At 43.2% G+C, this 16,618-nt stretch overlaps 1 protein-coding gene across 6 annotated transcripts in view; it reads right to left on the reverse strand.

Moving 5' to 3' along the window:
- Positions 1-264: 264 nt before the first annotated feature.
- Positions 265-16,618, reverse strand: part of LOC139634914 (genetic suppressor element 1-like) — a 37,925-nt gene continuing 21,571 nt past the window's right edge. For all 6 annotated transcript variants that reach the window (XM_071501671.1, XM_071501680.1, XM_071501708.1 and 3 more), the window contains exons 2-16: positions 15,136-15,315; positions 13,460-13,659; positions 10,526-10,692; positions 10,167-10,373; positions 9,087-9,242; positions 7,930-8,231; positions 6,488-6,815; positions 5,670-6,265; positions 5,404-5,516; positions 5,025-5,304; positions 3,945-4,058; positions 3,450-3,827; positions 2,945-3,256; positions 2,307-2,410; positions 265-2,125 (exon numbers count right to left, since the gene is read on the reverse strand). In XM_071501671.1, coding sequence (XP_071357772.1) covers positions 1,988-2,125; positions 2,307-2,410; positions 2,945-3,256; positions 3,450-3,827; positions 3,945-4,058; positions 5,025-5,304; positions 5,404-5,516; positions 5,670-6,265; positions 6,488-6,815; positions 7,930-8,231; positions 9,087-9,242; positions 10,167-10,373; positions 10,526-10,692; positions 13,460-13,659; positions 15,136-15,315 — 3,575 coding nt within the window. In that variant the 3' untranslated portion in view covers positions 265-1,987. The remainder of the gene's footprint in view (positions 2,126-2,306; positions 2,411-2,944; positions 3,257-3,449; positions 3,828-3,944; positions 4,059-5,024; positions 5,305-5,403; positions 5,517-5,669; positions 6,266-6,487; positions 6,816-7,929; positions 8,232-9,086; positions 9,243-10,166; positions 10,374-10,525; positions 10,693-13,459; positions 13,660-15,135; positions 15,316-16,618) is intronic.

Below are 16,618 nucleotides of genomic sequence, written 5' to 3' on the forward strand. Positions count from 1 at the left end.
ATAATGTGTAGCTAAGTGTGTAGATAAGCTAATTTTCATTTACCACCTTTGTGTATTCAAAATTTGTTAACAACATACATCAGCCCAAGCTCAGAGGGGTTCAGGATTAGAGAAAATGCTTAGTGATTACTGAAGAGCAAATGCATCAGAAGACTTAGTTCTAAATATTTGTGAGTTTGGCTGCACAAATTGCGCAACTGTTTAATATTTATCAGAAGTGAAAACTCAATCTCTCCCCGGACACGTGACAATCACAGATAAAAAGACATTTTACAAATATTTTAATGTAAATTTCCATCAGAATGTACAGCAATATATGTTAATAAATAATTCATTGCAATTGTACAGCCCAAATAATACATTACATAACAACTGATTGAAACAAATATGCAGAATTTCACAGCAGGTTTGTAGAGGAGACTGAGCAGGTGACGCAGGGAGGGCAGGTGATTTGGGGAAGCTGCTATTGTAGTTTGTGCTTGTTGGAAAGGGCTCCTGGGATTTCCAATATTCAGAGGCAAAGAGGCAGAAATGATGAATTTGTGACATTTTTTTATCTGCTTTGAACAAAAATAAATCTCATCCAAAGACCACAGAAGGTGTAATTTGCTATCCACAGAAGGATAGTGTCATTCTGATGTGTATGTTCCCATAAACAGTTACAGAATTTCAAGTACTCTGAGAGTATCAAGTGAAAAGACACTGCTTATATGTTCTGATATAGTCCTGAAATGGAGGTGAATAATAACTTGGCTTTTCTATTTCCTTAATTTAAACTTAGTTTTTCTAAATAATGCCATAAGAGATCACTTTCAGGTTGGCGAATACATTTGTAAGGTTGGACAGAATGTCTAGTCTCACTCAATTATCTAACAACATGTGTAGCAGTTTGCAGAAGGCCTTCAAATCAATGAAATCAAATCACAACTTTTATTCTCTTCAAGTTTTGTTGACATTTATAGGCATCTGAAGGGCTTAGGACACAGACTCTGTGATGAACCATCTGAGACAATGACTGTGATTTTCCACGTTGTCTTCCATCCCCATTTCATCTTTGTCCACCCACAAACATTATGACATTGCACGACAATTTTCAAATACAACTGTCCTAACATCCTTCATTTTCTAAACATTTTGATTCTGACCAGCAGCAGTTCCAACAAAACATATGGCTTCCAACAATAAATGCTTAAAATAAAACATACAAAATTCTTTGTCTATCACAAGTGACATTACCAATGGAAAATGTACTAAACCTCAAAAAAACTTCATTGATACCACTTGCCATTATATAGATATTATCTTTTAGATGTTTCCTATCCTCTGTAAAACCATTACCAGCACAAAAACTGCTTCATCTGTCAGATACAGTACTCATAGACACTACAACATTATACCACACAGAGGACGGTCAAGTATTTCCTCAAATTCCATTTCAAGTGCATCCTGTCGAGTTTAAGGCCTGAGGTGTGCTTTGATTCCTTGACTCAATTTGAATTCTCTGAGTTTTAACCAAGTGACCTCTGCACACTTAGTCTCTTCTCATTGCTGTCCAGAGAGGCTACAGATTTGTGCTAAGTGATACATGTCATTAGTGTGGATCAATACAGTTTACGCAGAAATTGATACGAGTTAAATGATGGAGTGTCCTTAAAGCTAACTCAGGGACTAGTGGGAGTGGTTAGCGTCACACAGACGCTGTTTCACCTACACAATGTTGTTACGGTCAATTGGCAGAACAAGAAAGAAAGTGGGAATTCCCAGATTATGGTCATGGAGGATTGCTGTTACCATGGCAAACATGGCAGGTAATCAATTCAATCTGGAACCAGTCAGGTAACATAACTGATTGGCCAGAAAGGTAACAAGACAAGGATCGGCTCCTTCAAGTGCTTCAAGTGCAGAGAGTGGCCTGGCTCCAGTCCGTCTTGTTCTTGTTACTGTTCCGTAGCTGTCAGAGGCATATCTGTCAGAGAGTCATCAGAGGTCACCTCGGTGTGTGCCCGTTGACTTGCCCCCTGCCCCAGTGAATGTTAGGTAGTGTCAAACACCTCCTGAAGTGCTCGAGCTGGGCCTGCAGTCTCTCTCTCTCCTCTCTCACTCTCTGCCTCTGACTCACCAGCTCCTGACAAATGAAGGATGGATATGACACTTTATTACAGAACCAAGACTTTCAGCACAAAGTTGCATCACTTACAGAGAGGAGTGCAAAACAGAAAACGGGAACACTGACATGGGCGGATCAAAGTACACAAATCTGCAAGAAACAAAGAGGCAGGCCTGCAAATATGGTCTCACATACTTACCCCCATAGTGAGAGAGAGCTGCTCAGCAGTTCTGGTCAGATTATAGTTCTGTGCTTCGAGTCTTTTACACTGACTGTGAAGAACCTGCCTCTCTATACTCCATTCTGTGAAGGAAGAAATACACAGAAACCATAAACGAGGGATAATCATATGCATTTGTCATAATTTAGAAACAGTGACAACATGACTGCGTCTTCTAGAGAGCGCTGGCAGAATTATATTTCAACTTTAAATTGATATTTTGTTTAAATAAGAGGATTCCTTACTAGATATGTTTATGTTATGCATTTATTTTAAAAAGTGAATGTTGGCTAACATATTGTTATCTGTTCTTTTAAGTGTCAAATATAAATATTGGTCTCAATCTCCAAAATCCAGTATTAGCTGAGCCTTATTTTTAATCATTTTATATTTTTATGATGACAAATTCCTCACATGAAACAAAAATGAACAATGAGGTATTTCCCGTCTAAGTATTTTCAAAGTTGTTTTCTCTTTGAGCAAATCTTTAAATTATCTACTTTGTAACCCTCTACATGTTTTATGAGGAAGCAGTCAGTCAGAGCAGCCTTGAATCCCCCTGAGACAAATATACAGTTTTGGGCTATATACATAAAACTGACTTGACATTGACTTACCATCCACATATTCCTGGTAGGCCTCAAAAATAGATTCAATACCCTGCCACTTCCTTGGAGCTTCTTCTGCCTCCTCCTCCTCCTCCTCCTCCTCCTCATCCTCCTCCTCCTGCCCAGATTCTTCCTCCTCCTCATCAGACAGGTTTTCCCGTGGTGCTGCAGTGCCCCGATTGGCTACCGCAGAATGGAAGTGATGGCCGTTGATGTGTGCATGCTGGGGGGCATGGTTAATATTTGAATGTTTCACTTGAGAGATGTTGTGCAGCGAGTGCTCAGCCTTCATGCCAGCCTCTGGGACGCAATTTGAGACTCCTTAAAAGAAAAGAGTGAAACATAAGGGCAACGTGAATCTTTGCAGCACTTCACAAGAAGCCAGTATACTGAACACACACCAGTAAACACTTTAGGGTAGTTCATGTAAACACCACTAGATGGCAGACCACTGTCATTTTACAATTCATAATCAGACCTAATGGTCATGCACCCACGGGAGCAAATGGCTAACCTTTGTTCTGCAGTGTGTTGTGTGTGGACTTCAGCACAGCCTGGTGGAAGTGCTGAGCAAAGGCCTCAGGTGTGAATCTCTCCCACGGCCGATTCCTTCCATTCTGCACCGGATTGGGCTCCTTTTTCTGAGGGGAAACGACGATGCCATTCTGGAGGCCCTTGAGCTTCCTGTTTGGCCAAGCCTCCACGAATTCAACCTTTTCGTAATGTGAAGCCAAGGGTGGAGGAACGTGGGCCACCTGCGAGTCTACGGAGGGTTTGAGTGTGTCGTTATGGAGGTGCTTCGGTTTATGTAAGTAAGGAGGTGAAGGACTGGGAGAGTCTGGGTACAGATGTCCATTTGATTGGCACGGCTGAGGGGCTGAGGAGGAGTCACCTAAAAACAAATGTGCACTGGCCATTAGAAGAAGTTTTTCACAGCTTTATTCGTAAATGTGTGTGTCTGTGTATGTGTGTGTGTGTGTTTAGTTGCCTCTGTCTATGTGTGTCTTACCAGTTGCGGGAGCAGGAGGACTGCTACATGGAGGTAATGGATTATATCTGAGAGTGTCTAACGTCACAGTCTTCCTCTGAATGGCCTTCAGCAGCTCCTCTGTCCTCTCCTTATCTACAGAGAAAAAGACAGAATGAGAACACCTGTCATTCATATTAGAAAATAGGAGGACTTAAAGGATTGACTGGCACCAGGAACTGATGGAAAAAGGTCAGCAAATGGATGATCTGAGGGTAATAGCGACCGCAACACCATCACATACAGACGTAATGAAGGCTCATCAGTTTCAGTTTGTACCAGTTGTCACTTAAAAAATCTAATTTTACAGAAGAGCTGATTGGTTTATACACATTTTAACCCAGATTTTATCTCCCCTAATCATCCAAAACCTGAACACTGAAGTTTATGGAAAACTAGATTCTCTTGTACTGTTGATTTGTCTGAAAATGCTTCCTGTGACAGAAAAAGGAGAGAAAAATTGAAAAGGAGTGCAAATGAGCTGCTGATTATGCACCGGTGTCATTTAAACAACAGAAAATATTCACTGTTAACAGTATTTTAAAATCTGATTTTCGCCTGAGTTTTGTATTGGGAACTAATGAGCCTTAAGTACATTCAACATTGCAAAACAGTCTTTAGAGAAATTAAATGTCTGCAAAAGTAGTGTTTGTTGCAGAGTTACTGTATTAGTGACATATAGTGCAAACACTGTATATATGTATATATGCATGTGCTTTATAATAAATAAATATCTATTGAAAGATTTTGTCAAATTTTAAAATGTGGACCTCTATGTTTTTCATTAAAAATGCATTAGTTTAATAACTTTTTTTTTTAAAGGAATTCATACATTCTTAACTTATCGTGTATTTTGACTGTGTGCTGGAGAAAGTAGAAAACCCTGCTACAACCTCCAGATTTCTCCTAACTTTATTTTCTCCTCACCCCTCCTACATCCTTGGTAAAAAGCAAAACTGAGAGAAACTGAATGTTGTATTTTTCCACAGGGAATCACCAGAACAACTGTGCAGAGAGCAGAGTAGCACGTAGGATGTGTGTGGATACCGAACAGGTTATTACCTCTCCTCTGCTGTGGGCTGACATGGGAGAGGTTGAGCATAAGGAGGAAATCTTTTTTCTCCTCCAGTTTGGGGGTGCAATCCATCTGCTCGGCAGAGTAAGGGGTACTTAAGGGAGTTGTAGGTGTTGAAGGTGAAGAGGCCTTTCTCTTGCCCTGCACGGCCGGCGGAGAGAGGCTGCGCTCTCTCATCATCCTCCTCCTCTTCCTCCTCTTCTGTGCCAGAAGCTCATCGCGACGAGCCAGCGTGGTCAGACCACACACACGCAGAAAATCCACTTTCTTTGGAGAGAGGAATTTGGGCAGGTGAATATGACTCAAATAAAAATGTTCAAACCTCAAACCTGTGATGAATGCATATGTGAGCCTATATTTTGGCACCTCAGAAGACGTGTCCAGTTTGAGTGGTGGCTGTTCTGTCACTCTCCTCAAATGGGCTTTCACTTCCTCCTCGTCACTTTCATCATACGACTCATCCAGGTCATAGTAATAACCTGGTAAGAGCAGAGCAAGACATTATCAAGATATTATCCTTCATCAAAAAAAAATCCACAAGCAACCACTTCCTGTAGTCATCTTTTTGCCTTCCACTTCCCCTCCTGCTAACAAATCCCCTCCCTTTTATCCTCCTCCATCATTCTTCTCACCTCCCTCTCTGGCCTCCCTCCTTCTCTTCTCCTCCAGGTCGAGTTTGCTGAGCAGGCGACGGTGCTGCTGGAGTACCTCGTCATACACCAGCGTGCTGTCAGGGGCCCGAGTCTGTCGCTCCTTCACCAGAGATGGAGAGGCTTCCCGGCACTGTGCCCCCAGGTCACTGCTGGGGATAGACACAGGTACACTGGATCTCTGGTGGAGGTGATTGATGTGATGCCGGTGGTAGAGACTCTGGATGGCCCTGTCCTGCTCAGCCCTATTCCAGGACTCCTGTAAACTAGCTCCCCTCAGTGAGGGGTACCTCTCTGGGGCCTCTCTCCTCCTGCCTCCTTCTTCCAGCTTCTCCCCCCAGCTCAGCGGGGGTCTGTCAGTTCTCGTCAGTCCCGGAGGCGGTCGACTTGGCGGTGTAGGAGGATTGAGTTTTCTGCGGGAGTCTACAGGTGTGTCAACAAGGGAAGCTGGGTTCCACAATGTAGTTGGAGTGGCAGGAGGATGATGATGGGGACCTTTAGGGGAGATAAGAGGAGGTGGAGCACCAAGGCAGGTGGGTACATCTTTGCTGCCTGGGTTGTGATGGACTGAATTGGTTCTGTTTAGGAAAATAGAAAGCAAAATACAACTCCATTTAGATTTACATTTACTTTTACTCATTTGGCAGATGCTTTTATCCAATGTGACTTACAAGTGACTCACTAAAGCTTCTTTGCATAATGCTTCACTTCTCTCTACTTTTGCAGTCCACCTACACCAAGTGACATTGCAGAAGGAGCACAAACCATTTTTCTGGAACTGGTTTACTTGGCATTCTCACCTGTGGATGTCTCTCCTTGGATCCACCCCTTTCCCCGGTGACCTGAGGCCCAGCTCCAGAGGACCTTCCCTCTCCTGCCCTTGCCCTCGTTGCCGTGCCAACCAGACCTCCTCGCTGGCCCTTTGAGTCATCATGGCAGCTGCCAGAGCTCCATGGATCCCCCCCCCAGCAGCAGCAGCAGCAGCAGCAGCATGATGCTTCCCCAGGTGAGAAGGCACCAGGCTGGGCACTGGGTGTGGGATAGAGCCCCTGGAGGAGTGAAGGCCACCCTGCAGGGGCAGAGGTTTAGGTGGTGGGAAACCTGGATGCTCGGAATCCTTGGGTTTATCTGAAACATAAATAAACATAAAAACTTTTACTTTTCTTTAATATCCAAAGATTTATTCAGATATCATCACACAATTTACACTGCAGTTTTGACAAGGTGGACAATCTGATGGGTCACCAATAAAATCTTAACTAGACGGTTAAAAAAATAAGTACATGCAGCTGTGTAGGTTGTTTAAAAATAAAAAACTGCATTTCATTAAATCTCAATGCATACACTTTGTATATTTATTTGTAATCCATATTGAATCCCAACAGATTGGACTGTGCCATATTATAGGTGCAAGTACAGAGAAGTGAAGTATCATGCACAAAGTTTCAATGTATCGCTTTGTAGAAAGGAGTAACAGACGTGAAAGAAGCACATTTACTGCTTCTACATGACCAGCTGCGGCGCCACGAACACTGTCTTGTCTTTATTCATTTATATCAGATTTGCATTAATTTTATATGCAAATCAGACACAAGGAAAAGCATCTAAGACAAAGCAAAAGGTATATCATCTAGTCTTCCAGATAAACCATCTCATGCGTAGTATTCTTCATACACAGAACTGCTATAGTAAAGGTCATGAAACATGACTGTGTTCCACAAATTTATGCAAACAATCTGCCTTACATTAGATTATGAGATATTGTGCGCAGTTGATCTTACGACCTCAGGCCTGAAGCACCAGTAAAATTCATGGAGAGAATAAAATTCAAAGGAACATGTATGTGCTATCTGCCTATTATACTGTGATATTTCTTGTATAAAATTGGGAAATTTGGCATGATGCTGCCCGTAAGGAATGTCAGGTGGTCTAGAAAATCATTGTCCTTTACCAAATTTAATGGCAATCTGCCCAGTGAATGTCAAGATATTTGGCCATTCAAAAAATTTAACAACTGAAGATCAAAACTTCTTGAATGGCATTCTCATTTCATTTTCAGTGAGTAATAATCTCTTATCTGTATAGTATACAGTCAGTATACCTTATTTACTTTAACCAGCTATAGACCAGGGACTTTGTTAGCATACAGAATTAAAAACAGTTTCTTCAACTGTGAGTTTCTGGTCGTGTATGTGCCTGCATGTGTGCACACATACATGCGTGCATGTTTGTGTGTAGGTACCCAGTCTGTTTGGGGTCAGCCTCTCCCCCGGCCTGGCCCTGTCCTCCGGTGGTGCCCTCCGAGCCTGCAGCTCAGCCAGGTAGTGGCTCTCCGCCGCTCTGACCATCTGCTGCTGTCTCTCCCTCTGCTTCTCCTTCTGTCTGTCCAGCTCCCTCTCCCGCTCTCGCTCTCTCTCCCTCTCCTCCTCCCTCTCTCTCTCCCTCTCCCTCTCTCGTTCCAGCTCTGCCTCGCGCTCCCTTTCTTTCTCTCGTTCACGCTCCTGCTCTCTCTCTCGCTGGCGGAGCTCATTCTCCATCTGTAGCCTGTGGGGGAGGTTGACAAGGATGCACACACACACAACACACACACGCACGCAGGGGGAGAAGGTGAGAGATGCAACACCCAACATGAGGCAGATATTAACCACACACTGGTGAACCTCACACAAACATTTCTGCTCCAACATACACACACTCGCAGAAACACACACAAATATGCACACACACTCTCCGCTTACCATGAGGAAAATAATCCATACACAGCATGACTGAGCAAGAGCAGATGAACACTTAATAGGTATCCACAGGAAAAGGACACACACACGCGTACACACGCACAAAGCAGAACACATTCACCAGCAATCAATAGCACACAAACAAACCTACAAGATATGCAAGAGCCATTACAGACGCAGACGATAAATACCATCCATTTCAAAAACAAACATTTCCCCATGCTGTATGCCACAGGGAAACAATAAGTATTGTGAAACTGGGGAAGGAACACAAAATACTTAGAGAAAATGGAGAGACAGAGAGAGGAAGTAAAGAAGACTTCCTTATGTGCATGTGTGAATGTTTATGTATGCAGTGACTTAAATATGCATGTGTATGGTCTGCAGTCTGTGTGTGTGTGTGTGTGTGTGTGTGTGTGTGTGTGTGTGTGTGTGAAGGGCAGTGTGTGTGATGAGTGTATAGGAGGCACTGTGGGGTGTGTGCTAAAAATATCACACACTCAGTAACCAGTGCCTACCCTACAGAGAGACATCACACAGCCCTGCAGAGAGAGAGAGAGAGAGAGAGAAAGAAAGAAAGAAAGAAAGAAAGAAAGAAAGAAAGAAAGAAGAAAAAAAAGTGTGTAGGTATCTGTGTGTGTGTGTGTGTGTGTGTGTGTGTTACCTCTCAGCCAGCGCTGTGTGGTTTAGTTCTCCGGGGTAGCGGCCTCCAGGCAGGTGCAGGTGGAGGGCAGAGGGGTGGAGAGGAGGGAAGGTGCCCCCTGCAGGCACAGAGTAGAACTGTGACCGCAGCGCAGAAAGACACAGAGACTCCTCCATCCTATGACAGACAGACAGAGGCAACCCAATCACACTACTGTATATCTGCACAGGCCAGATGTGGGAGTGGAAGATTATTTGGTATATAAAGGTAGCATCACAGTGAAGGTGAAAGGATGATGTGAGTGTATGGAAGTATTGAAGGAGGTATTGTAGTTTGAAATCTGGAAGAATGATTTTTTTTAGAAGCATGGACAACAACATACCAACTGATCCTCTGTGGACAAACAGCATAATAAACAGATTTCAATAAAACTTAAGTCTTTTTTTCATTGTTTAATTGACTTGTTTATTTTTGATTATTTATGACTTTGATGATTGTAGTTTGTGCTTCTGTGTCTTGTGTCTTGTCACAGACACTTTGGATTTTCCTGTGTATGAACTGTGCAGTTCAAATGATGTGTCCCCGCCTTGCTGTCTCTGTGGCAATAGTTTTAACATGTTCTGTGACTGAATAATCCTTGGGGTACCAATCCTAAGGGTGGTAGAGGTAGCTGTGAGGTGATGCGTTGGTCTAATTTATGTTTTGTCATTGTGTTTAGTCATGTGAGAGAATGGTATCATAGGTAGTGTCACCTTGGTAAATACATAGAGCAGAGTAGCTTAACAGTAGGTTCCCAAAAATTCCCTTTAAATTCCTCCTCAAAAACTGGGTAGATAAAACATAGTTCCATACTGTTTAACAACATCACATGTATTGTCAGTGATGAACTGTATCTGCTTATTCCAGCACTTCACTTATGGTATAATATGCCCCTGTTGAGAGAGATAGACCCACCAGAGATGTCATTTTTAACAGCTGCAACTTTCGGCTAAATGGAAACTTAATGTCCTGCTTGATTAAAATTTAAACTAAAGTGTGCATGAAATTATACAAGTTTTTGAAGGCCTCATGGGACTGAAGAGTTTAAGGTGGTGTTGTTACCTTGGTAAAGACAGAGGGTGGTGCAGGTAGGCAGGATGATAGTAAGCAGCAGCAGCCGCAGCATGGGCAGCGGCGGCAGCAGGGTCAAGGCTCAGGGGTAAAGAGGTCAGTCGGAGGTCATCTGAGGTGGCGAAAGGCCGGAGTGCTCTCAGGTATTCCTCTGGGACGGCACCTGAAGGAATCACAGGGTGCATCTGCCCAGGCAAACTGTGGAAACATGACACAGTATTATGTGTCACATTGGCTCTAATATTATACATTTGAACCAAAAATGCTTTGTGTGGCTTCAGACGTGTTGTGTATGAAGGAGTTTGAGGGTTTATAATCAAATAAAAAGTGTAAATATGAGAGTGTGTTACCTAAGGCTCTGTATTCTGGGATCTTGCATGATGGAGCTAGGGGTGAGGCCAAAGGGGTGTACCAGTGGGTGAGTTGAAGGGATGGGCGGAGTCCTCTTATCCTGCTGTGGCTGGGTGTTCTCAGCACCCACCCTCTCCCGACTGAGTCCCTGAACACCAGGCTCAACCTAGCAAGGGCGACACACAGTGTGAGAGCTGACATTATTATGTATATCTGTGGGGTTTGAGTGTGTGTTAGACTGAAATTGAGCAGAAAAAATTTCAGGAAAAGAGGAAATGGAAATGAAAATGAGTGGGTAACCCCCCCCCCTCCCCCCCAGCTGCACCCAGGAGCTCAACAGTGGAAAAGTGGGTCTGATATGTCATAACAGGTCAAGATCAAAGTGGAAAGATGATCCTAATATCTGGCCCACTGCTCTCTCCTTCTTCACTCTCTCTCTCTCTCTCTCTCTCTCTCTCTCTCTAAGAGCTTCCCACTCATAGGATTTGGTCGCCACAACATTGCATTTGGTCCTTGATTTCTTATCGTCAAATTCCAACCCTCATATCACCACCATGACAAACGCAGTGATGGGAAAAAAAAAAAATAATAATAAAAAATTTCAATTTTCCCCAAACTTGCATAAAAGTATACTGTTGGTAGTGACACAATTGTCAAGGTACTGAGGTATAATGTAGCAACTTGAGAAAAAATATTTGCCCTGCTTTTCTATTCAGAAAAACACAAATTTTTTTCCATGAAAACATTTCTCAGAATACTGAGATAATAATCTTGTTCAGAAAAACAGTGCGAGCATTCTTCTCTGAAGTGAATGCATTATGTTTCCATAGCAAGAGCATCTCTCCCAGTTTGCTTAATTAATATGTCATGTGTCATCATTCTATACTGTCTCTAAAATATTTCTACTAAAGAGGCAAAACGCCAAAAGATAATGTAAATATGACTAACAGTCTATAGCCATACTAGCAGCTCTAAAGGATAATGATGCTTGGAGCTACATGCTACATGACAGCATGCTAACATACTTTCAATGACAATATTAACATGCTGATGTTTAGCAGGTAGCCGATAGTGTTCATCTTAACTCAGCATGTTTGCATATTAATATTTACTGATCATCACTAAGCACAGCTGAGGCTGATGTGAATATCTTTAGTTTTGCAGGTATTTGGTCATAAACCGTCACTAGAGAAATTACATTCTTGACCTGATGACAGCGCGAATGAAAAGTCAGAGAATCACAAAAGTCACAATTAGGACTCAAGGTCTGGACACAAAAGATGTCTGTTGAAATTTAATGACAATTTATCCAACAGTTGCTGAAATATTTTGGTCTGGACAGACTGACTGTTCAACTGACCAGAAAACTAACACTGCCTGACATCACAGAGCCACACTGCTAGCATGGCAAAAAGACATCAACACTTTAACTGTGGCACCGGGGCCAGGACCACAAAGTGGAGAAAATCTTTGTTGATTTTTCCAGGATAAAGAAGAAAAAGCTGCTGGGAAATGTTTGACTACAGCATGTTAATGAGAGGAAGACATACATGTATGCACACTTATGTGTCAAATGTTGTTGCTACAGTAACAGACAACAATACAGGACGGACAAACCACGGACAACCTGCAAACAAATGACCTCTCCCAGCAACACCCCATCTGCTACCTTAGCTCTGTACAACACTTGACTTGCAGTGAAATATCTGTGCTTTGAATATGTTTGAATAGTTTTGAATGTGTTACTCATGGAAAGCAGATTCAAACCAGTGATAAGCCATATTGCGCTCTCGCTCTATCACTCAGCAATCTACACTGTTTCAAAATGAGAATGGGAGGCAACACACGAAGGGTCTGGAGAGCAGCCACCACATTCCTTGACCTCTGACCCCACAGACAGCCAACAGCCTTCACAGATGCAGCAATAAACACACACAAGCTGTTTCTTCAGCTTAAATCATCCCGTGCTGTCTTTCTCTGGTCTAGGACAAGCTGCATACAGAAAAGGACAAATCTTTTACACAAATCTTTAGAGCCCTCACTCCTCTCTCTGTCGCTCTCCTGGTCATTCTTACTTTCCCTCCCCTCCTTTCTTAACATCCTATTCTCCATTTTCTGCCTCCCTCCCTCCCTCCCTCTTTCTCTGAATGTCTGAATGGGAGCCCCAGGCAGGCAGAGCCACAGAGTGGTCTTTGTGAAGGGGGAGAAAGGCAGCTCTGATCCAGGGGGAAGTGGCTACTGTGGGGGCTAACCCCTGCATTGTGTGAGGGGCCTGGTTCTTCGCCCCAGCTTAAATTCACTCACACACCCACAAGCAAACACATCCACAGACACACACATACACAGGTCCCTCTTCACATCCTAAGCCTTTTGTGGTGAAGGGTCAAGTACGCACACACACACACACACACACACACACACACACACAAACACTGCAGGAAGCTGAACACAATAGGTGCCAGTCTCTGCAGCCTCCAGTGTTTCTTTACAAACCCCTCATGTGTTGCTGAAAAAGACGGACTGATTAGCGAGAGGATGAGGGAGAGAAGAAGAGTTGTAAAAGCATGAAAAAGAAAGAACAAGACAAGAAAGAGAGAGGGGAAGGGGGGAGGAAAGAAAGACAGAGGGATGGCTGGTTTTGACAGTCTGATGTTGAAAAGCACTGGGACCATTTCTTTAACGCATCAGCAGGAAGTATGAGGGAGACAAAAAGAGACAGATGACTTATCTGTACAGAGAGAGCATGAGAGAGTGAGAGAGAGTGAGAGAGAGAGAGAGAGAGAGAGAGAGAGAGAGAGAGAGAGAAAAAAAATACAAACCAGCAAGATGAGGGAACAGGAAGAACTGATACACAGAGAGAACAGCAGATGTCTTGTCTCAAACTTGTCTGGAACACCAGCAGTTATGACAGTTTGATAAACACCATCTCTTACCTGTCGTCCGTCAGCCCTCCACAGGCCGTTGCTGGTCTTGGTGGGGGCAATGGTGACTACTGGAGGGGTGCTGGGGCCACAGTGGCCCCTGGTCTGAGCCAGAAGGGGTCCTAAAGAACCCCGCTTTGGAGTGGTGACTGGCGAGTTGTGGCTGGTGGCTGGGGAAGAGACTGGAGATGACTCACCGCTGAGGGCCGAACCTGAGAAGCAAAGAGGGGGTGAATGACAGCGGCAGAGTCGGGAATAAACTACAGCTATCACACGGCTTATCAGATTAAAAAGATTTCAGGATCAAACAATCCCCCTGTGACATAATACAGACGGTGCACAAAAAGAAAAATCAGCTCTTTTTGTCAGTGTGCTGGCCTGTGAAGAGGTAAAAAGTGATTCAATCATCTTGATGAAACGTATTCTGGTGAAATGTGACGGAAATAAAGAAAAGTGTAAAAAGATACAGGAGGTACAAGAGATGAGGACAAGGGTACAAGATAAAAGAGTGTGACAAGTATGTATGTGTGCACACTGATGAAGAATAAAAAAAACAGATATATAGAGAATAAAAAAAGGATGTCATAAATGAAAGTGTTAAAAAAAAAAGGCTGGGGTGTGACGCAGCGCAGGGGGAGGTGTTAAATGTGATAAAGAGAGAGAACGTGTGTTGTCCTTAACATTCACTCCACCATTACTCCATTACTGTAACACTCACTAATCAGTATACACTCACAGAAACACAAACACATTCAGAGATGGTTCGAAGGAGGAAATAATGAGGTGGAGAGAAGGTGGGAGAAAAGAAAGAGCTACAGGGAGAGAGCGAGAGACGGAGATAGAGAGTGGGGGACAGAGAGAGAGAGAGAGAGAGAGAGAGAGAGAGCTTGTTATAATTGGCTGTAATTAGATTCTCGTTATTAGAAGATGAATGGAAACGGATGAAGGAAGAGACAGAGAGGAAGAGGTCAGAATGGGTCAGCTCTTATCCAACACCTTCATTAAGACACCAACGAACTGAGCGAGGACACAGGCACACACATACACACATGTACACACACAGACGCTCATGCAACTAAAGAGCTACCAGGCACTAAAACATTTCACATTAATCCACAAAACACAACCTTGGTCAGTGAAGTGATCTACTGGCACTGTTTTGCAAAAGAGTGTCCAATTTTCAGTCATTAAGACCTTGTTCACATCTTAAAGAAATTGTCCAAAATTTTGCTTTATAGAGGAAGGTTAGATGAGAAGATTGATAAGGTATGGCACATCTGAAGCTACGACCAGGAGCTGGTTTGCATAACCTAGCATAAAAGGTGGAAACAGAGGGAAGCAGCCAGCCTCTGTCTGTTCTTCTCTGCTCAGAGATAATATAGGAAAATCCATCTCCCTGCATCTCTAAAGTTCACTCATCAAAAACTTATAGTTATGACAGATGCATAAGCTTATTCTCTTTTCTCAACACTGAAAGGGAGTAAGTGTATTTTCTAAAATGTTCAACCATTCCTTTAATTGTGTTTTAACAAACCTGGCAGCGGTAGTAGAGGTGGTTGATTTTGGGTGTGACCAACAAAGAGGAGTCTTCTGTATTTGTGTGTGTATGTGTGTGTGACTATGTTATCTCTCCAGGGCGTGGAGCCACTGGAGCTCTGGGTTTTTAAGGAAGTTAGATCACCGCTCACCTCTGGGATCCTCAGCCTGTTTGGCCAGTTTACGAAGAGCAGCAGCGAATCCCGAGTTTGTAGACTGAGCAACTGCGTTCCCATTGGGTAGTGGGCTAAGGGGACTGACAGTAGCCGTGGTGCGAGTTGCCGTGGAGATCATTCCTAATGATGATGATTTATTGGACTCATGGTTCATACCTGAGGAGAGCGGGAAGAAAGATGTTATTGATATCTCTAAATAAAATACGGACAGTCCAATTTGCAAAGGTGTGTGAGGCCTTTGTCAACTAATGAATTTGATTACCTCCTATTTTCTAAAAATTATGTTTCTGCTTTGAATCAGTACGAAAAAGCATCAGTTTTTGAACACAGCTGGCATCTTATTTATCTTGAATGAATCAAACTTGTCATACACAAGTGCTCAAAGAGAATGCACGTGTGTGTGTGTGTGTGTGCGTGTGTGTGTGTGCGTGTTCCTGCCTTTGTGTCTGGACATCATAGTGAGTGTATAAGTGTGGGTCAGCTCCACTAGCAACAGAATGGAGAGAGTAGAGCTGTGTCAAATAGAGCAGTGACCCTAATAGCAAATCACACACATGAGTGCACACATGTCCATTTCCTCAAGGGAGCTAGTCAACACATCTTAAGACCTCGGGCGTGTCTACACACAAACATCATTAGGTATTACTGCATTTTTACACCCTACCAACCAAAAACAAGTATGTACACACACAAATTAACACACTCTGTCACTGCCACAGGCACAACTAACACCTATGGATCTACTGAGCAGCTGAGACACTTGGAGCAAATGTGGTCAGAGTAACCTTTGTCTTCACCCTCTACCCTCTTACTGACCCACTAATGTTAATTACAGCTGGAATTAGCCAGCAACCCCCCTGCCTGCTACAGCAATGACCTCATTACGATCACAACACACACACACAACAACTGCCTTTCAAGCATACATACACACACACACACACACACAGGAGGAACAAACAAACAGCCAAAGCATTGGACACACTCATGAAAAATTCATATATGCACATTGAACACCATTATTCAATGTTCTACTCATCACATGGATGATTCCGAGGAAGTGAAAGATTAAAGGAAAGTCAGATCTCAGAGTTTGTTAGCCGAAAGTGTAATAAATCTCATATCTACAAGATGTCAGAGCAGATACCTGCCATCTTTACCCACGTGAGCCAAACATGTAGAGGGAGCTGTAGAGCGACAGAGTGAGAGAGGAATATATGTGAAGGAGAGAGTGAGGAAAGGGAGAGCAAATGAAAAAAAACCTAATCTTAGAGTAAATGTAAGTAAGTGGAGATGGACAGAGTTTGCTGTATGAAATCATCCGTAACCACTGCCACCTACGCACACTTCCTCTGCCTGTGCCCAAACTATAAAACCAGTCATTAGAGCTAAACGTTATCAAAGTTTGAAAAAGCTATTCCTGGTTGTGCAAACTGCCATCTAATGAAAAAGCTTCCTC

This window comes from Trachinotus anak, unplaced genomic scaffold (assembly GCF_046630095.1).
Source record: "Trachinotus anak isolate AG129_WGS33_773 ecotype Australia unplaced genomic scaffold, CSIRO_AGI_Tana_v1 ptg000002l, whole genome shotgun sequence".
Classification (NCBI taxonomy): Eukaryota; Metazoa; Chordata; class Actinopteri; order Carangiformes; family Carangidae; genus Trachinotus; species Trachinotus anak.